Source organism: Corythoichthys intestinalis, chromosome 11 (assembly GCF_030265065.1).
Source record: "Corythoichthys intestinalis isolate RoL2023-P3 chromosome 11, ASM3026506v1, whole genome shotgun sequence".
Lineage (NCBI taxonomy): Eukaryota > Metazoa > Chordata > Actinopteri > Syngnathiformes > Syngnathidae > Corythoichthys > Corythoichthys intestinalis.
The window spans coordinates 32,778,811-32,801,362 of record NC_080405.1 but is presented as its reverse complement, the minus strand read 5'-3'; the positions used below and the strand labels follow the sequence as shown (position 1 = coordinate 32,801,362).

The following is a 22,552-nucleotide window of genomic DNA, read 5'->3' as shown; positions in this document are numbered from 1 at the left end:
AACAATGGCATCAGAATACAGAATATGCACGTATGCATGAGTGTATAACGTAATTAATTAATTAAATCATTCATTTTACACGATTCGCACGATGACACTAAGATGCAGTAATATTTTATACCGCTAGAGAGCAGTAGCTGATCGTGATTTAGAGAACCTGAAGCTGCAGAGTAGAAAATTCGGAGAAGAAGAGTGAGGAGACGCTCTGTCATGGCGGCCAAGGTGAATAGTTGTTGTCATATTCTTTTCGGCGAACTTCACATTAAATAAATAATTATTCACGATGAATATGCATAGGCCGCGGTAATTTTGACACTTCGGTGCTGTTTTTGTCAGATATAATCCATACTCATCAATCCCATATAACGATACATTTGGCCATGCCTTTGCAGAATGAAGCCCGTGCTAACGATACCCAGCGTACTCTACATAATTACGTGTACTGCTGAAAGACGTATAGCCCTCATCTACCCGTTGAATGGTTTATTCTTTATATTCAAATGCACTGGTTACGATTTCTTAAATAGACATCTTTTTTCCTGCCATTCGACTGCAGCTAGAGTGAACACTGGTGTAATATTCTAAGTAGAACACTAGCAATATAGGTTATGTCAGTGTCACTTCACCTGTGCAAATTGCTATAAGTGCAGTAAAAATAAAATACCTATTTAGGGTTAGCTGCTCCACGAACTTTCTGCATCAAAGCATAACCAGCCACACTTGCTAATATAAGTTTGCAGATACAGTAGTTTGGACACAGGTTGGCCAGCAGCAATAATAGCAACAATTTGCAGGTACAATTTATTGCTTAAATAGCATGGATCGTAACTAAACATATGCATTAAAGTACATGACATTAGGGATGTTCCGATCCAGATTTTTGCACTTCCGATCCGATACGATAATGTTTTGCCCTTCCGATCCGATACCGGCCGATACCGACCTATCTGAGCATGTGTTAAAGTTTAAAGTTATTTAGCCTCCTGACTTAGTTGTCAGACTCCTGTTGAAAAAGGTTTTAGTACTCTTGATAACAACTAGCCAGCTGAATTAGGTGAGTTTGAATAACACACAACGGTTGGTAACAAGAAACTGACCTGTTTATTCAGTGACAAACACAAAACATTATAAATAACAAACAGAAATGGCATATTCAGTCAGTAAAACGTGCAAATAATATTGTAAACTGTCTTAAAAAAAGCAAAACACACCAACAACCTCAGTGGAAAATCCCACAAATCCCCCAAGCTATTAGATGCTTTTAATGTTTCGTGCATTAGTTACAAAAATTGTATAAAAAGCCTCTCAGGTTTAAATAAACGGCTATTTCAGTAAGAAGTTAACATTTTAAAACAGTAAATAAAATACTCAAGTCCCCATTCTGTATCAGCAGCTTTAAACTACATTCAATTCATTTAATTTTGCGAATCAACTGTTAAAGTTGTTAAAATTGCTCCTGTTATTCCATAATTTCCCTTCTGTCTACTTTCGACATGTGAAAGTTTTAAAACTGTTTTGAAGATGGATTCAAGTCAAGATTTTGCCGATTTAGGAGTATTTTAGATAAAAAGTTAATTAGGTTCGCTTGGAAGGTTCACAACAGCCTACTAGGGAAGTCTTCTGCTTTAAGATGGCGGCTGGTTACTAACGCATCTGGTTTTCAGTACTTCAATGTTGCTAATGCAGTCGAGTCTGTCGTGTAGCGTCTGGTTCTATATACATATGATATCTATTATCTCCAGTAAAACGACGTTGACGTAGTTTGTAGCAGCTGTCAGCAGCAGTCAGGTATTCTTGTGTTTTTTATCCAGCGGCATGATTTGAGCTTCAGCCGTGAGTTGAGCATTGGCATTACCTGGGTCTAAGACAAGTTATGTTTACTTTCGGGACGCAATGCGGTCAGTTTCTCATTGCGTCCCGAAGACCGCGCTGTGTATTAGTTCCGCTTTACTTGACATATTTCAATAATCGGAATTTGGATGTTTGTGAATCGTTCTCGAATCTTCCACGGCCGAATCGCGTGTTGGATGGTGCGTCTCTTTACTCACGTGAGATAATGGCACGTCATCCACAATGAATTTTTCGGCAATGACTCTTGTTATTCCCTGGGCTTTGGGACTGTCGAGTGCCAGTTTGTCACTCATAGCAAAAGTTTCTGCCAGTGTTAGTTGCGTAGGACATTTCTTTTTGTCTTCGGTTTTCTTAACATATTCCTCATATTGTTTGTGGTGGTATTTTGGTTTCGCTAAATGCTTGCTTAGGTTGGTTGTATTAAAACTTCTTACAGCTTTACCACCATGCTTGACTTTATTGTGGCATATCTTGCACTCTGCCTCTTCGTCTTTGTCGTCCTTTAAGGTGAAATGATCCCACACAGCTGACATTTTTACCGATAAAGTCTCTCGGTAAATTGAGAGACGGTAATGTAAATGTAGTGTGTTGAAGGTGTGCTGTAAAATTCGGACCGGATTTTAGGGAAACCGAAGCAAAAACTGGAATGGATTATGTAAATCGGGTGCGCTGGAAAACCCGGACCGGACTTTTAAAAAAAAAAAAAAAGGATCGGAAGTCTGGATCTCAAATTTTCCGTGTTGGCCGATCCGATACCGATGTGCATTTTTTTGCCCATATCGGCATCCGATCCGATCCAAATATCGGATCGGGACATCTCTACATGACACACTCCAAGATATGGCACACCAAATCTGCTTTATGGTGCAATGTGAAATAGGGGTGTGACAAAATATCAAAATGGTGATATATCGTGATGCTTTGTATCCCAAAAGGTTATCTATATGCTTCTGTCAAGAATCGAAGGAACCATCAAGTTGCTACCAAAATATTCCACCATAAAAGTGTCTCAGTTAACTCTTAAGGCTGCCATTGACGGTGTTCGACGCCCAATCCATTTAGACGGGAAAGTTTGTTCATTCAGAACCAGAGCATTCACAGTCCGATTTTCGGGGCATTTACAGGTCACTTGTTTTAATTTTAGGGCATTTACAGGTACTTTCCTGTTGAGTTTGAGTCACTGCCTATTCATTTGGGTGATTCCCAGGTCACTTCCTGTCCTGTAACTCAAAATAAACAGGAAGTGACCCATAAAATACCCCAAAATCAACAGGTAAATGCCCTTAAATGGCCCAAAATTACCTCATTGCCTGGCATTGGCTGCCACTGAGGGCTATAGACGTCCAATCCATTTGAAGGTTCATTCGTTCATTCGCTGCCATCCCTCCCACTTCAAATGGATTGAACGTCTACTCGTGGTAAACTCATTCCAATTCACAGCAGAAATTTGTTTTTCTGTTTATTAGTTGTTTGTACAAAATTCTAGAATGATTTCCTGACCAATGTATCGATAATCGTTGTATCGCCATATCGTCAGATCATCGTTATCGTGAGCTTTGTATCGCAAATCGTATGGTATCGTGAGGTACCAGAGGTTCCCACTCCTAATGTTAAATGATAAAAGTGATATATTAAGCAAACACCAATTGAAGTATTTTAATATTATATCTGTTATCAAAATTTTCAATAATTTGCAAACATAAATGAACAGGTATACATGTGTTTCTACCATTTATCAACATAAAAAACAATCACCAATACAGCACAATGACTAAAAATAACAAGCTTTAAATTCTGTATTCATCATCAGCTCTCACATTACTATTCTAAGTAAAAATAAAAAAAAAGTCATAGCAGGATTTTTAACTACAATGAAATAAATATGCACCAGACCAAAAATTCTTGAAAATAAACAAGCTTTAAATTCTTTATTCATTATCAGCTCTCACATTACTATTCTAAGTAAAAATGAATAAGAAGTGATAGCAGGATTTTTAACTACTATAATATAAATATGCACCAGACCAAAAATTCTTGAATTCTTTATTGCGATTACATAATTGTACAATGAAATTGAGGTATAACTAGGGCTGTCAAAATTATCGTGTTAATGGGCGATAATTAATTTTTTAAATTAATCACGTTAAAATATTTGACGCATTTAACGCACATGCCCCGCTCAAACAGATTAATATGACAGCACAGTGTCATGTGCCCTTCTTGTTTGTGTTTTTTGGTGTTTTGTCGCCCTCTGCTGGCGCTTGGGTGCGACTAATTTTATGGGTTTCAGCACCATTGTGTAATAATTGACCTCAACAATGGCGACCTACGAGTTTATTTTCTGATTGAAACTTTTACAAAATGTTATTAAAACAAAAACATTAAGAGGGGTTTTAATGTAAAATTTCTATAACTTGTACTAACATTTATCTTTTAAGAACTACAAGTCTTTCTATACATGGATCGCTTTAACAGAATGTTGATAATGTTAATGCCATCTTGTTGATTTATTGTTATGATGAACAAATACAGTACTTATGTACAGTATGTTGAATGTATATATCTGTCTTGTGTCTTGTCTTTCCATTCCAACAATAATTTACTGAAAAATATGGCATATTTTATAGATGGTTTGAATTGCGATTAATTACGATTAATTAATTTTTAACCTGTGATTAACTCGATTAAAAATTTTAATCGTTTGACAACTCTAATTATAACCTATTTGCTTTCAGAAGATTACTTTGTTCGCTGGTGTCAGACAGAAACCCTGCATAAGCATGTCCAAAATCATCACTTCAGGAAGCCCCCAAAACAACAAAGCTAGGAAGCCATTTCTAGAACTTTATATTAGGCAGTAACTAGTAAAAACAATGTAACCACATGGGGACTGACAGATAGTACATAGAATATTTTGAGTGGAGAAAATATGAAATTGACCAAATCTGGACATAGGAGCTTTCTGCCCAACGCCAGCAATGTATAATGTTTTACTACTGAAAGTCAGACGCAGGTTTGCGGCATTTCTTTTCCCAGGTGGCTTTGGTGGCCGTCCCGGCGGTGCTGGGAATAGCCTCCATCAGAGTGTACACCATTAGTGAAGTGCCAACTGAAGGTCTCATTACTCGAGAGAAGGTATGCTCTCCGCAATGCACTCCATGACTTGTTTGTGTCTGTTGGCGCCATAATAACATCATGCCTTTTTGTCCTTAGCTGAACATTTACACCCCAGTGACAAAGTCTGCTGAGGCCCAGCTTATTCCTGATCAGCCAGGGCTGGTCGAAAGTTGCCTAAGTACAGCGAGAGAAGGCCTACTACCCTTTGTCCATGTGTTGAAGGTACTCTGATTCTTTTGGATTTAGGTTCACTAATATGTACAACATATATTTACCCATAGACTTCACCATCAGTTGACGGGACACAGGGTGCGGGGCTGCTAGTGACTTAAAGGCGCTAGATGGTAGATGCACAAAAATCACCAAATGCAGAGATAATCAGCTATATTTTCAGGATCAATAGCAATACTTAACATATGTTTTGCCCGAAATAGCGACATTTTTTTTAAAATTTAGTGCAATTTTGACATAAGTTTTCAACAGCTAATAAATATCTCAATTTTCACATCAGTAACTTAATACTTGAGGACAGCATGCAGAATCATCTTAATTTTACTCAAAAGCATTTTTGTATATACAATTACAACTTATTTAGGTTGAATTCAGATGTCACTATTGCCTCAGCACATGTTGCCGGCTACCTGGCCTTCGTCATTTTTAGATTTAAAAGTTTCATGAAATAAAACATGTAAAAGCCAATTTTTTTTTTGTATGGACGCAGAAATGTCTAAATTACCATATTTTTTGCCAAAAAACGGGCAGTCGGCCAAAAAGTACCTGATTATTTGAATGTTAAATTATGCGATTGTGTATGGATACAAAATCCAACATGGTGTTCATCACAAAACAAAGAGCTTTTTAAGTTGAAAATTCTTGTAAATACATGCGTAAATCTCGGAATTTCTATAGATGTGAAAGTAAAACAGTCTAGATTCTTGGTTAAAAGCAAAAAAAAAAAAAAAAAACCCGAGCAGTTATCATTCATTTTACGTAAATATTTCAAGCTAAAGTTACACGAATTTTTTCCATTCATTTAATTTTTTTCACGAAGTTTCAAAGTGCATGCATGGTGCTATTTTAAATAATAATTACAGTGTTTCCCCTAGGATTTTTTGAAGCTGCGTTGGTAGGCTGCATCGGAGTCGGACTGCCTTACCATGTCGTGCTACGGCAAAATTGCGTCATATCATGACTTTTTTTTTTTCTTCACATTTTGTTTCCCAAAAAGAACCATAACACAGATCTATTTGAAATATTTCATGAGCCAGGCTAATGTCGTAGCTCTCAGCTACGGTTCATGTACGTAAAATGCGTCGCTGATTACAGTTACATTAACCTACGTAATAATACGACTTTTTTTTTTTTTTTTTCCCCCCCGTAGCAATAGTATGACTTACATTCCGTAGTCCTTCTTCTTCCTTTTATTTGGCCCTAATATGTACAACAATAACACAACAATAATAGTACTTCTGTTAATGGACCATTGGCGTATGTTTGCATTGGGACGTTAGGGACATAACACTAGGAACTGTTCGGGATGCTCAAATTGTCCCCACCAACTTTTAAGCAACCTTTTTGCATTATATAATGAGTTCAATTATAGAGGTCATTTAGATTGTCTTCACATATTTTGTAAGGATAGAGCTGACCTTACCATTATTAAGTGAATTACTTTCATTATGTTCAGACTTACACTCACACAATTTTTTCCCCTTAAACACACGTTGATTGGCAGTTGACTAAATTCCCTTGTTTTCAATCTACTAGAAATAAGTGAAATTATTTGCCAGTGCTTTAAGTAAATTGTAATCAGATTTCTTGAAATAAAATTATTTTCAGATAGCTATTTTGTTAACACACTTATTTTAAGCCAAAAAAAAAAAAAAAAACTTTTTTTTTTTTTGTCAGGAATGTTCTTAATTCAACAAGTGATATTGTTCAAAACATTATTTGAAAGCATTTTCCCCTTGATTTTGGTGAAAAATGACCAACCTTTAGATGTATGGGCTTCATAAGAACAAATGGTAATATTTACTAGAGCTGGGAATCTTTGGGCACCTAACGATTCGATTACGATTACGATTCAGAGGCTCCGATTCGATTATAAAACGATTATTGATGCACCCCCCTCCTTTTTAAAAAAATTTTTTTTTTTTTTTATAAAGTTTTGTACATTAGTTCCAAAATTGTTCAAAAATACTCTCAGGCTAAATCAAACTATTTCAGTATCAAGTTAACATATAGCAGTAAACAAATATACAAAAATAACATTAAATAAAAAAACTCCAGTCCCCATTCTGTATCAGCAGCTTTAAACTACATTCAATTAATTTAATGTTGTGAATCAACCGTTAAAGTTGTTAAAATTGCTCCCATTATTCCATAATTTCCCTTTTGTCTACTTTTGACATGTGAAAGTTTTAAAACTATTTTAAAGATAGATTCAAGTCAATATTTTACCGATTTAGGAGTATTTTAGATAAAAAGTTAATTCGGTTTGCTTGGAAGGTTCGCTACAACAGCATTGCAGGGAAGTTTACTGCTTTAAGATGGCGGCCGTTTACTAACGCCCGCATCTAGCTTTTTGCAGATGTGCTGCTACCGCTACCGAGTCTATAATCCATCTAGTCCTATATAAATGATATCTACCGTAACATTATGTAGCTTAGCTGTACTTGTAGCAGCTTTTCGGCAGCAGTCAGGTATGTTGTTGTGTTTTTTATCTCGTGGCATGAGTTGAGCTAGAGCCGTGAGTTGAGCGTTGGCATTACCCGAGGGGCCGGTTAATGAGAAGCATAATGTTTAGCTACTCCCGCTCCGTTCCGTCCCGAAGACCGCGCGGCGCACTGAGTGTGTTGTACTTCCGCTTTACTTGGCATATTTCAATAATCGGAATTTGGATGTTTGTGAATCGTTCTCGAATCTTCCACGGCCGAATCGCGAATAATCTAAGAATCGGAAATTTTGCACACCTCTAATATTTACCTGAAGTAAATTGAATAATCTGACCCATTAATATGTTAACTAGACTTGAACGCTCAAAACAAGATGGAGAAAACTATTAAAATAGATTTCAGAAAAATCATCGTATTAAAACGTTCTAAATTTGCAGTGTGAAAGTTGGTACGTCAATACAGATTTATTTTTGCATTGATCATTTAGCCTATTAATTAATTGGGTTGGAATTGGTTGTGAGAAATGTAGCCCTGACCCCCTTTCACCTAATCAGTTTGTTTTTATTAATGTCCTGTCCCCAGCAAAAAGTGTACATGCAGGTTATGCTGTTACATCGTCCCCACCAATATTGAGACCAAACCTACGCCCTTGTAATGGATCCATTTCAAGGAGTATGGGGAAATTCTAATTGCCATGTAAAGAGATTTACTAGTTTCGGTGAGAAGGTGAATATTTTTGTTGTTGTTGTTCGTGAACTACATTTCCACACAAATGCACATTGAGGTACCAATTAGCTCAGCAGGGAGAAGTATGAGAGTCATTTTTTGAGTGTCCCAGAGCTCGCGAAACTTGGATAAAAAGGGCGCATTTATCAAGGTTTCGTCAGCCGTGATTGCGTATATCCATCCTCCGAAACAGCCTGGTAGCAGATATACAGTGGTACCTCTACATACGATCGCTTCGACACACGAACTTTTCGACATCCGACGTAAAATTTGACTCGCCATTTGTTTCTACATCCGACGACATGCTCGAAATACGACGACAATGGCAGCACCGCAGATGAATGCACGGCGGATTTTCTTGTGTGACAAATCAACACTGGTTTCAGAAAAGGTTGGTACAGGTGGTGAAACAAGGAAAAAGTTGACGCTTACCTTCTAAATGAAGATGCAAATGACAGAAAAATATGAGCGTAGGGTGGGCATCCGTGAAATGGCTCAACAATACATCTCCACGGTCCTCCTCCGACCATCGTTCGCCAGTCTTTATAAGTTAAGCTGACAATTCTTATTGTGGTAACATCTCCAGAGAAATCGCCAGCTTCGCCACGTTTTCATCATTTCTTTCACAACTTATTCAACACAAAATGCCTGCTGTCTGCCGCAATTGACGATGTTCTCAAGAAAGCATTGAAAGCGAAAGTAAACTTTCACCCGCTCCCCTCCCTCTTTGTCACGTCAGCGCCGCGGTGCCTTCAGGTACAGAAAAAAACGTCCGCCTTATTAGAACCCGTTTCGTTACACTATTGCAGGAATTATTATTATTATTATAATATTATTAATCCGATTTTTATTTATTATTTATTTGTTTTGCTATATGTAATTGCCATTTGTAATAGTACCAGCAATATTTTTTAAGGATTTAGTGCAGGTTTTTGGGCTGTGGAACGAATTAATGGAATTATAATGTATTCCTATGGGAAAATCCTGCTCGACATACGACCATTTCGACTTACAAACAAGCTCCTGGAACGGATTAACTTCGTATGTAGAGGTACCACTGTACTAATAAGTACGCCTGCCCCTCTGCTATTGAACGCGTTGTTGATATTGGCACGGCAGCTCTCTCCCCGCCTCTCGGCGCAATTTCATTCAAGCTTGGCGTTCCGTCCAAGACGGCCGTCCACCGCTTACTTTCGCGGAAAAGTCTGATACAAAATATTGTAATGCCCCCGATGGGGGGAAGAAGGAGAGGAGTCTGTATTGGCTTACCCACTTTATTGTGGAAACAATAATAAAGAAAAACTAACAAAATAACAGAGGGCTTCCGTGAAACGCGACCATTATCTCACTTCCCTCTACGTCACAGCTCCTTGAATTTTTTTTTTTTTTTTTTTAAACGTTTGCGCGGCTTGGCGGCTTTTATTTTGGTGTGACGGTGTGCTACAATAATTACTTTGTAGGGGAAACCCTGAATTATCTTGAAACCTCGACCAAATCACTGTTAAGACACTCCTGCCTTCTTTTATGCACTAAAACATTCGTCCTGTTTCCACCTAAATCTGGCGTTAGAATGCAGCATGTGTTTATCACAGTGAAAGCTGCCACGACGCTCTGCCTGGCCCAGCACCCTACGGGAAGCCGTGGCGCATTGTGTGTTGGAGCGGCCTCATCAGCTGATAGTGAAGTCTATGATTTACCAATTGAATGCTGGATGAACTGCTCACATTACACTGTGTAATAACATTCAATAGTTTGCTCTGGTTAGCATATGATGGAGGAAAGGAAACTACCTTGAGGCACATTTGCATGCCTGTATGTTACTATGTTTTTCAAGTTGCTTTTTTTGATAATAATAGTACCATTTTCCCTACAGGGAGCCTGTGTGTCTGTGAAAAGAGGAAGTGTAAATATATACCACGCTGGAGAGGGTGAGTTCACTGTAGGTACAGTGTATCACAAAATTGAGTACACCCCACGCATTTCTGCAGTTATTTAAGTATATCTTTTCATGGGACAACACTGACAAAATGACACTTTGACACAATGAAAAGTAGTCTGTGTGCAGCTTATATAATAGAGTTAATTAATTTTCCCTCAATACAACTCAAAATACAGCCATTAACATCTAAACCCCTTGCAACAAAAGTGAGTACACCCCTTAGAAACTACATCGCTAAGTGTCCAAATTGAGTGTTGCTTGTAATTTTTCCTCTAAAATGTCATGTGACTCGTTAGTGTTACTAGGTCCAGGTGTGCATAGGGAGCAGGTGTGTTCAAATTTGTAGTAGAGCTCTCACACTCTCTCATACTGGTCACTGAAAGTTCCAACATGGCAAATAACTCTGAGGATCTTAAAAGACGTATTATTGCATTACATGAAGATGGCCAAGGCTACAAGAAGATTGTCAACACCCTGAAACTGAGCTGCAGCATAGTGGCTAAGATCATCCAGGGTATTAAAAGAGCAGGGTCCACTCAGAACAGGCCTTGGGTTGGTTGTCCAAAGAAGCTGAGCGCACGTGCTGAGCGTCACATCCAAATGCTTTCTTTGAAAGATTGTCACAGGAGTGCTGCCAGCATTGCTGCAGAGATTGAAGAGGTGGGGGGGGGGGTCAGTCTGTTAGTGCTCAGACCATACGCCGCACTCTACATCAAATTGGTGTGCATGGCTGTCACTCCAGGAGGAAGCCTCTTCTGAAGATGGTACACAAGAAAGCCGGCAAACAGTTTGCTGAAGACATGTCAACAAAGCACGTGGATTACTGGAACCATGTCCTATGGTCTGATGAGACGAAGATTAATTTGTTTGGTTCCGATGGTCTCAAGCATGTGTGGCAGCGACCAGGTGAGGAGTACAAAGACAAGTGTGTCATGCCTACAGTCAGGAATGGTGGTGGGAATGTCATGGTCTGGGGCTGCATGAGTGCTGCAGGTGTTGGAGAGTTACATTTCATTGAGGGAAACATGAACTCTAACATGTACTGTGAAATACTGCAGCAGAATATGATCCCCTTCCTCCAGAAACTGGGTCGCAGGGCAGTGTTCCAGCATGACAATGACCCCAAACACACCTCCGAGATGACCACTGCTTTACTGAAGAGGCTGAGGGTAAAGGTGATGGACTGGCCAAGCATGTCTCCAGACTTGAACCCAATAGAACATCTTTGGGGGATCCTCAAGTGGAAGGTGGAGGTGCGCAAAGTCTCCAATATCCGGCAGCTCCGCAACGTCATCATGGAGGAGTGAAAGAGCATTCCAGTGACAACCTGCGAAGCTCTGGTCAACTCCATGCCCAGGAGAGTAAAGGCAGTTCTGGATAATAGTGGTGGCCACACAAAATATTGACAGTTGACATGTTGTATGTTAATAATGACAACTTTCAAAAAGGGGTGTACGCAATTTTGTTGCCAGGGGTTTAGATATTAATGGCTATATTTTGAGTTATTTTGAGGGGAAAATTAATTAACTCACTGGCTAGTATATTTGGTATGGTGATCCACATTACAAGTCAGTATTATCGGTGCATGTGCATCAGCACTCCACAAAATGATGTTAAGCCATTTAAAAAAAAACTTTTTTTGCAGTTAAATGTGAAACCACCATAGTTGCTGAAAAGTTTTAATTATTTAATCGGTATTCATGTTGATTAGTTCCTTTCCAGTGATAGACTTAGAGGTGGATGTAGAGTAAGACATTTTCATAAACGTTACGGGATGGTATTTGTATTATTTGTCAAACCTTTTCTATTGTTGACCAATATAAGAAAAACTATTCATGTACCAACAGTTATTCACATTTGAACCAAAATGTGTAGGCTGCATAATACATCAGCCACTTTTCCTCTTTAGACACATTAAAATTGGCTAAATAGACTTCATCTTGCTAAATAAGAAATAGGCAAGCAAACCAACCATGCAGCATGGCTAAAACAATTTCTAGTGCTGATGTAAAAAATTGTCATTCTAAGTAGGATTTGAGTGTATATACAGTGGTATGAAAAAGTATCTGAACCTTATGGAATTTCTCACATTTCTGCATGAAATCACCATCAAATGTGATCTGATCTGTTTCAAAATTACACAGATGAAAAAAAAAGAGTGTCTGCTTTAACTAAAACCACCCAAACATTTATAGGTGTTCGTATTTTAATGAGGATAGTATGCAAACAATGACAGAAGGGGGAAAATATGTAAGTGAACCATCACATTTAATATTTGTGCCCCACCCCCTGCCCCTTTAGCAGCAATAACTTCAACCAGATGCTTCCTGTAGCTGCAGATCAGTCTGGCACATCGATCAGAACTAATCTTTGCCCATTCTACTCTACAAAACTGCTGTAGTTTAATCAGATTCCCGGGATGTCTGGCATGAATCGCCGTCTTTATGTCATGCCACAGGATCTCAATGGTGTTTAAGTCTGGACTTTGACTTGGCCACTCCAGAACGTGTATTTTGTTCCTCTGAAACCATTCTGAAATTCATTTCTGTGTTTTGGATCATTTTATTGTTGCAACATCCATCCGCTTTTTAGCTTCAACTGTCAGACAGACGGCCCCAGGTTTTCCAGCAAAACATCCTGATAAACTTTTGAATTCATTCTTCCATTAATGATTGGAAGTTGTCCAGACACCCAGGTAGCAAAACAGCCCCAAATGATGATGCGACCTCCACCATGCTTCACGGTGGGGATGAGGTGTTGATGTTAGTGTTGTTGTGTGTTACTCCCAAACAATGAACTTTGGTTTCATCAGTCCACAAAATATTTTGCCAAAACGTCCGTGGAGTGGCAAACTGCCTTTCTTGCGAACAATAAACGAGAAACAATATTTTTTTAGACAGCAGTGGCTTCCTCCTCTGAGTCCTCCCATGAACACCATTCTTGGCCATAGTTTTACATAAAGTTGATGTGTGCACAGAGATATTGGACTGTGCCAGTGATTTCTGTACAAATCACCGTGCCATGATGCACATCAGATAATGCTTCTCATCAAGACAATTCTTACTAGGTGTGTGTTTTATAGTGGGCAGGGCAGCTTTAAACCACTCACCAGTGACTGGGCACACACCTGACTTAAATTGTTTGGTAAAAATTTTTTTTAATTGCTCTTTAAGTCTCCTTAGGCAGAGGGTTCACTTATTTTCCCCCTTTTGTCATTGTTTGCACGCTATCCTCATTAAAACATGAAAACCTAAAAATGTTCGGGTGGTTTGAGTTAAACCAGACACTGTTTTTACATCTGTGTGATTTTGAAAGATATCAGATCACATTTGATTGTGATTTTATGCAGAAATGTGAGAAATTCCAAGAGTTTCAGATGTTTTCAAACCACATTTTCGTTGAGAAGAGAGTGACGACTGTTCAAAAGAGAAGAATATTAACATACTGATCTTATTTTCTGTGCCTATGTTTGTCTTAGATGTGTACTATTACTTGAAAGATCCTCCCCCGGGTTTCTTACCCAGGTTTGGCACAATCACTATGGCTGGGCTACTTGGCATGTTCTTGGCACGCAAAGGTAACATCATCCCCCACTCCTACTTTGTACATACACACACGGCACATGAGGAGGAGATTCCTCTGAAAGTGAGAAATGTATGCAAATTAATTAAAAACAATACCAAGCTATATTCTGGAATGTCACGTTTTAGAGGATTCTTCATTGGTATTTATAGTCTATTTTTTTTAGTTCAATTTATTTTTCCCCATAAGCTGAAAAACTGATTTTAAAACCTGCGTTGTAGGTTCTCGTTTGAAGAGGATCGCAGTTCCATTAGGTCTCATGAGTGCTGGGGCATCAGTGTGCTACCCTGCCCAAGCTGTGGCTGTCTTTAAGGTGAATATGTTTTTAGACTAACCTTGTAACCAATTAGCAGTGGTATTGTTGTAGTATTCATGCAGTAAGACACAGTTTTTTTCTTGTTACCAAGGTGACAGGAAAGAAGATGTATGCTGCAGGCCAGTGGAGCCATGCTGCTGTGTCTTCATTGCTCTCCTCTAAGGCTCCAGAGCCTGATGCTTTTCCACAGCCACAGGTTATTTATGATCTTGGACATTCAAACTGAGGCAGTGTGGTCAAGGTTATGAATGAATACAAATTTGGAATGTCAACACAGAGTTCGAGAGAGCTTTATCTAGTACCGTGTGGTGTGTTTTGGGGAGTAAAATTGAAACGGTATACACAGAAATGTATTTCATTCTTTTCAATTATTTAATTTTTTTTTCTTTTACACAATATATCTGGGTTTGCGAGAGAGTGGTATTTGAATACATTTCTTTAATTGAAGAGGAATGTTAATTAGGGGTGCACGAGATCCATTTTTTGGAACCGATATCGATAACTTCCTGCTCCTCAAAGCCGATACCGATATCGATAACCGATAATAAATATATAATTTTTAAAATGTATAACCTGAGTTTTTGAACACCTGGAGGTTTAAAAAACAGTGGTGGATTCAACATAGATTTGCCTTTGAACAGATTTTTCATAATGACATGAACAAAGCAGTGCGTTTCACTTCTGCACTGCCTGACAGCCAGCTAAGAATGAATGCACTTCCATAAACCACAAGGCTTGGTCTTTTCTTGCTTTTATGGGAAGACACTCGTCTTAATATTATGAAAGTACTACAGAAAAATACACATATTCAATACTCAATATACAACAAACTGCACAATACGCTTATATACACAACTATTATATGTATAGCATACCACACTAGCTTGAGCTACTAAAGCATTGGCTGGCTTCTATAACACATCTTATGAAGTTCTGTACATATGACCCTTCACCACAGAAGTAAACATATTTTGCACATCCATATGTAATAGCAAACATAAAATACTTACATATATTTCCGAGGCGGAAACGTAACAGAAAGCATTCACGACTGTCAATGCTACCGCTAGACACCGCAATGTGTCAGTGATTGAACCAAACTACTGTAACAAAAAATAGGTGCATTGAATTATTCTGACCAGCAGGTGGGAGCAATGCCCCGCAAATGGTCAACTGATTTCCCATACTATTGTGTAAACTGCAAAGCCAGAACAGTACATATTATCGGTCCTATTATAAATAATATTGGATTTATCGGGATGACGTCATAATTCCTATTATCGGACCAATAATTATCGTGCACCAGTAATATTAATCAAACCATGGGTTAATTGCATTATTATTTCTAAGCATACTGGAGAACTTTCCGGTGTGACTGCCTCGAAATATTATTATAATTTATATTCTAAGCTATCCTTCGTCACTTTTAACATTATTTTGTGTTGTTGTTATGCAGGATTTTTCTAATACAGCCTCAGTTGAATGTGTGTTGGTTCTCTAAGGCCAACTAATTTAGACTATCGGTACTTAGTCGAAATCTCCAATGACGATTGCAGCTAAGTAGAGGAATTCATCTTTTTTTCATTTGCACCACAGTCCAATTCCACACAGTGGTCAGAATTTTTAATGAACAATTAATGGACTCAATTTTTTTCCAGTCCCTGTGAGCCATCAGTAGTGTTACCAGCTTAGTGCGAATCATGTGGTAATACATCTAAAATATTAGCTCTGACATTGTTTTAAAAAAAAGATAATAATTTTGTAGTTTTGTGAAGTTATTACTTTTGTTGTGAATTGGAAAAAGTGGTTGGTTGAGCAGATTAAATATTAACTAAAAATTCTAAAACATCTCGTTTTGATTGCTTTCCTTTTACAATTACTTCACAGGCTGCGCCACCTCCAGACGCTGCAGTGGTTGACGAGCCTCGTCACGCCTCAGAGCCAGGCTCGGCACAGCACGCTGCCATCTCAGACACCGAGACGGGATCAGTGGAGTGTGTTCCAACCGCTGATAAACTCATCATTGCTATCGCAGCAGAAGAGATGTCAGTCACAAGCACAGAGATCTCAGCCGAGCAAGTCCCTGCAGAGATAGGTACAAAGAATATTGATCTCTGTCTCTCTGTTTCTCTGTCTTTATTTCTCCATGTCACTTCTATCACATGAAGCATCTACTGTCATTCACACTTATGTTTTAATTCTGCCATTTGTCCACAAAAGCTCCTGAAGAATCACTTCACTCTGTTCAAAGTGAGGTGCCTCAAGCCCATGAAGAAGCAGCAGAGGGCGCTCTTGCTTTATCTGAAGATCCAGTAAAATCATTAGAGGTCACCTCATTTGACGGGCCACCTACTGAGGCTTTGCCTGCTGAGCCCACACCAAGTTCAGAACCTGAGACCAAGGAGTTTGCTCAAGTTGAATCGTCTCCAGCTAAGGTTCCTGCTTGCATAGAGGAGCCGCCTACTCCAAAGACCTCAAATGAACCAGCAGGTAGCACTAATATTCTTCATTTCACCATGAATCTTCTTTATTGGTTGCCTTTCACACTTGATCTAAACACAAAATATTGATTAGAACAAGTAACATGCCAATTGAATTGGGCTGCCACAATCATTTATTGTAAATAAGTTCGACTACATCGAGGGGAGATGAATGCAATGCAAGAACCTGTCATTTTATTACCAAATGTATCACATTTCATATACCTAAAATTTCATGATTTTGAGACTAATTCAGAATTTTGACATTTCTTTTTGAAAAAAAAAAATGATGGAGGCAAGTCGACACATGCATCTGCAGGTTCCACGAGGAAAAAAAACAGGGTTTAGGCAAGGCAAGGCAAATTTATTTATATAGCACAATTCAACACAAGGCAATTCAAAGTGCTTTACATCACATGAAGATCATAAAAATCACATTTAAATCAATACAACGTAAAAACCAAGACAAAAGATCGCATTTAATCACAAATAGAATAAAAATAAATAAATAAAAATAAAACAAAAATATAACAAAAACTACTACTACTAATAATAATTGAAATCAGCATAGAGTCACAAAGAATTCCCATGGTTTAAAAAGTGGAATTTATTGCAAACACGCACTCAAATGGCATTGATATAGTAAATCACATACGCGAAATGTACCAAAATGTAAGTGGTCGTTTAAACACTAAGGGGAGACACTCTTGACGGGATTTATTCTTTCATCAAACCATTAATTTCTCTTACATCCACCAAGTGGATCCAGAGGAGCAGCTGTGGGCTGTCAATTGTGAAGTCTGGCTCACGAAGCATTCATGCTTCACATTGTGGAAGTGATTGTTCTCTTTGGGACATCTCAGATAAAACTTCAGGTTTAAGGCTTTTGTTTGTGCCTTTTTAACGGCTTCTTTTCATTGCAGAATTACTCATTTTTATAAATCTTGTCATTCACTGCAGCTCAGTCACATTCTCGTATAAGATGTTCACTTTGCTGCAGCTGATTTATTCCTAATGTAATACAATGATTTTATGTTAGGTTCTATCATTGTTTCATCTGCGTGGCTGCCCTGAAGAAAACAAAATGGAATGGGAAAATTTCTTTCTCAACATTTTTTTGTTTTTTCCATTAGAAAAAATTCTGAAAGTCGCAAAAATGAAATTATTTTGAACCTATTAAAGGTAAACAATGCATGAACATCAATCTATTTACAAAACTCCAAGCGTTTTTTTTTAAATAAACATCTAAACCCTTTCAACCGTTCACAATTAAATACAAAGCACATCAACAACTTCACCCATCCGTCAACTGATAACCACTAAAAATGCACGCATATGTCAGGTTTACATTTCAGAACAAATTGTATTTTGATGCCTGCGGCTATAAAAAAAAAGGCTGCAAAGCAATTTGAACTAATGCATTACAGACATCTCAATCCTAAAATGCGTGTTTGGTAGGCCAGGAAAATTCAGCTTGTTTTCAAGTCAGTCTAAATTGGTAAAAGTAATAACTGGTTTTGTTTACTTTTGAGTAACATTTCGATGCTAAAAGCTCATTTGCGTTGCCACAATATCCATGTTGGGAACGTGCTCTTCCTCTGTGTTGGCTTGTTAGAGATACTCTTAGTTGTCTTTCAATTTTGTTCTTTTATGAGTTCTGGTCTCCAAGTTGACTGTGTCTTTTGGACAAAAAAAGACTTTTTTTTTTTTCCCCTTTCAAGTGCTTGTACTTTTTAACAAGCCATGCTGCCACAATTCTCTTCTACTGAACAAACGGTTTGATTATCTCACTACAGCTACATGTCATACAGTGATACTTAATATAGCTGGGGACAGAGTCTGTGATTAACAGCCTCTAGTGTAAGATTTTCTATGGAAACACTTTATTTGAATTTGGTGTCATAAAACTGTCATAAGACGACCATAATTGTGACATGACACTGTCATGAACATTAATGAATGGTTATGACAGATATCATTAAGTGTTCTAAACCTAACAAAGTTCCTAAACTCTAATCGCGACCCAAAGACATTTGAAAAAATCAATGATCAAAATCAAAATAACAGTCTTATGACAATGAGTCCAAATAAAGTGTAACCTATTGCAGGAGTTGGTTTATTCGATGGGGCTTTGCAAAGCAAAGGCCTATATAGTAAAAATTATTTTTTTTTGAATGGCGTTCCTATGGTGCGCTGCACAGCCCAAACCGTTTGACGGACAGTCACGGTTCAAATATCAAAATGACGGGAATTTTCGCACAACGCAAGGAATTTTTCGCCCGTAAAGGTGGATTCTTTGAAAAAACGAAAACCTTTCAAAACGCTACTTGTCCTACAATTTTTGACCAAATCGTATAACTTCCACATTCAAAATTCATGGACGCTAAGCGGCATGAAAGTTGTCTATAGAGTTTGGCAAAAATTGTACAGTTCCCCCAAAAATTCACCATTCTTTTCTAACGGGATGCCATCGACAGCCATGTACGTCCAAATTTCCCTTTCATTTTCAATGGCAGGAAAACATAGGTTCTTGTGATTTTTTTGACCATTTACCATTACAGCCCATTGATATTTTTTGAGATATCAAGAGGATGTGTCCAAGAAATGTCCCCAAATCAACAGGAAGTGACCTGATATCAACAGGAAGTGCCACCAAAATGACCCCAGATTAACAGGAAGTGACCTGATAGTTCTTTATCTACCAGCAGAGCCCCATCATAATTTCACCAGAAATTGCAGTTTCTAGTTCAAAATGTAAAATTTATTAGACATATGTATATTATACATCTCTTGCATGGAGCTAGTCCGAGAGAGATTGACAGTCATGTTTGGATTCCTCCATTTTCTAATACCTTATTTTTCGGACTATAAGTCAATTTTTTTCATAGTTTGACTGGGGGTGCGACTTATAAGCAAATTATGTGTGAAATTATTAACACACTATGATATCATTTCACATGTTATTTTGGTGTTTTGGAGTGACACTGATGTTTGGTAAACTTGTTAGCATGTTCTTTATGCTATACTTATCTGAATAACTCCTAAAAGCTATGGCCACGTTCGCGTTCTGCCTTTGGCAATGTGTGTTCAATTGTAATATTGTATTTTTTTTATATTGAAATGCATGCTTTTAGTTTGTGGCGCTTTAACGCCCACATGGGGGCGCACTCGCACTTGTTTACGTGAAGAAGAGCGCTCAGACGCCAGAAGAAGACGGACAGCTACCCAGCTCTGATTGAGTGGGCGAGTTAGCAAGAGAGAAACATGGCTTCGAACCTACGTTCATTGTTTATGCTTGTAAAATATCTCTACAGAGGCAACGCCAGTGTGTATCATCTTTTCTGTTGTTGTTGTGTGTTTTCCACCCGCCATCGGACACTTAGAGCCAGTTGTGTGGTTGTTTGATCAATATGCTAATACCAGCGAGTGCATGCTAACCGTTTGTGTCATTGCTGTAATAGCACCTAATTATCATTTATTTACGTTGATGCGAACCTGTTTGGTATCGAGGACGAAATTGATTCCGCAAATTATACGGACGTCCAGAATCGTCATTTGGGAGTTTAGCTCGCTGCATAGCCAGGACCGAGCCGTAGCGTCCTGGTGAGGACTGTATATTCGCATTTCTTTGTTCATGCACTGTACACTTATTCAGCATGTTGTTTTCTATTGTATTTTTATATTAAATTGCCTTTCAAGATGACATATCTGTTCTATGTGTTGGATTTTATCAAGTAAATTTCCCCCAAAAATGTGCCTTATACTCCGGTGTGACTTATATGTTTTTTGTCTTCGTTGGGCATTTTATGGCTGGTGCGACTTATACTCAGGTGCGACTTGTAGTCCGAAAAATACGGTAGTTGTTCCAATGGTGAATCTTATGTCACCAAGCTTCTTGGCAACTGCCCCGTAATCTTTTCCAGCCTTATAGAGGTCTAAAACGTGGTACTGGTGTCTTTGGACAGCTCTTTGGTCTTGACCATGTTAGTAATTGAAGTCTTCCTGATTCTATGGGGTGGACAGGTGTTTATATACAGCTAACTGCCTCAAACAGGGCAAAAAGTCAGACTCAAAAGGTCTACCTACACTTATTCATTGGACGTTTTAACGGCGACTAACAGGTCTTTGAGACCTTATGTTCGACTTATATTCAGGTGCGACTTGTAGTCCGAAAAATACGGTAGTTGTTCCAATGGTGAATCTTATGTCACCAAGCTTCTTGGCAACTGCCCCGTAATCCTTTCCAGCCTTATAGAGGTCTAAAACATGGTACTGGTGTCTTTGGACAGCTCTTTGGTCTTGACCATGTTAGTAATTGAAGTCTTCCTGATTCTATGGGGTGGACAGGTGTTTATATACAGCTAACTGCCTCAAACAGGGCAAAAAGTCAGACTCAAAAGGTCTACCTACACTTATTCATTGGACTTTTTAACGGCGACTAACAGGTCTTTGAGGTTCACAATTCTAGCTAATAGACAGGTGTTCAGATACTTATTTGCAGCAGTATAATACAAATAAATTGTTTTAAAAAATCATACACTGTCATTTTGGGATTTTTTTTAAGATTGTCTCTCACAGCGGACAAGCACCTTCCGTGAAAATTTCAAACCAACTCATCATTTCTAATTGGGATAACTTGCAAAATCACAGGGTGTTCAAATACGTATTTTCCTCACTCTATATACAGTATGATAAATTTTATTTTTTTAATTGTTAGCCATTCTGTAGAGAAATCAAGTACAGATGACCATTGTGGTGACCTCTTATGTTTTCCCACCACCAGTGCCAGTTGTGGAAACCGACGAACCAGTGGTGGCTGAATTGGGGCAGGAAGGCTCACAGATACACACAGACACACATGCTGAACAGCCAGGTGCAGACAGAAAAGGTACCGTGTCACAGGTCATTGTGTCATTGGATTAGGTAAATGTGGTATAACTTGATAGAGAGCGGTTGTAGCCTTCCTGACTTTCTACTGCTAGAGCACACGAGCAGAGAGGAAAAGAAGAAGATAAATTGTATTTAAAGATTAGAGTTGTCACCAAAAAACAAAGCAAAAATCTTACTCTGTTGTTACATTTCTTTTGCTGGCCACCAGGAGAAACTGGGTTTACACCGGATCCAGCCCTCTTGGACTTTGGCCAGTCTAATCCTGAGGACGAAGACCTGTACAGCACTCGCTGATAAAGCCAGCTGTCACACAGCTCATCCAGATCGATACACTGTATCGTCACATAGAATTAAAGGTGCATAAAAAAGTTTTAATTCCTGACGCAAAATTTTTACTCACAGCTCAAAGTGGTTTAAAATGGTAGAAAAACAGATGTGAGTGCATGTGTCCTACAGATGGCTGACTGTGTAACCGTCCCTCTCTATGATGTTTTGCAACTATTCGCTGAAATGTTGCCGTTCCCACTGTTCGGGTTTCTCAATGCAGCGGTGCACCATGTTGAGCGGTTCGTAACACTGCATGCCAAATGACCATGAGAAAAAGGTGGATGTAAAGTTGTGCAATTTTATCACCAAAAAATGTCTTCACTTATTGATTGAAGAAGTCAAATAAATCTATATTTTTCATGAATTCACGTTTTGAGTGAGTTATCTGCCTCAACAACTGCTACTAACGATATACAAGGGCGTAGGTTTGCATAGGGACGGTAGGGACATAACACTACCAACTTTTCAGGATGCTCAAATTGTCCCCACCAACGTTTAAGCGACCTTATTTGAATTTTACAATGAGTTCAGCTATGAAGGTAATTTAGATTGTCTTCCCTTGTGTTGTTAGGATAGAATTGTCCCTGTCATTATTAAGTGAATTACTTTTATTATGTTCAGACTTATGTTAGCCCCTTTTCACTTGCTG

General features: G+C 38.4%; 1 protein-coding gene across 1 annotated transcript; it reads left to right on the top strand.

Moving 5' to 3' along the window:
- Positions 1 to 154: 154 nt before the first annotated feature.
- Positions 155 to 22,267, top strand: apool (apolipoprotein O-like). The gene is made up of 11 exons (XM_057849965.1): positions 155 to 222; positions 4,888 to 4,986; positions 5,065 to 5,190; positions 10,243 to 10,297; positions 13,787 to 13,885; positions 14,112 to 14,203; positions 14,298 to 14,402; positions 16,094 to 16,301; positions 16,427 to 16,696; positions 21,470 to 21,574; positions 21,785 to 22,267. Exons 1-11 carry the CDS (start codon positions 211 to 213, stop codon positions 21,868 to 21,870), a joined length of 1,257 nt encoding a protein of 418 aa, XP_057705948.1. The 5' UTR covers positions 155 to 210; the 3' UTR covers positions 21,871 to 22,267.
- The last annotated feature ends 285 nt before the right edge of the window (positions 22,268 to 22,552 follow it).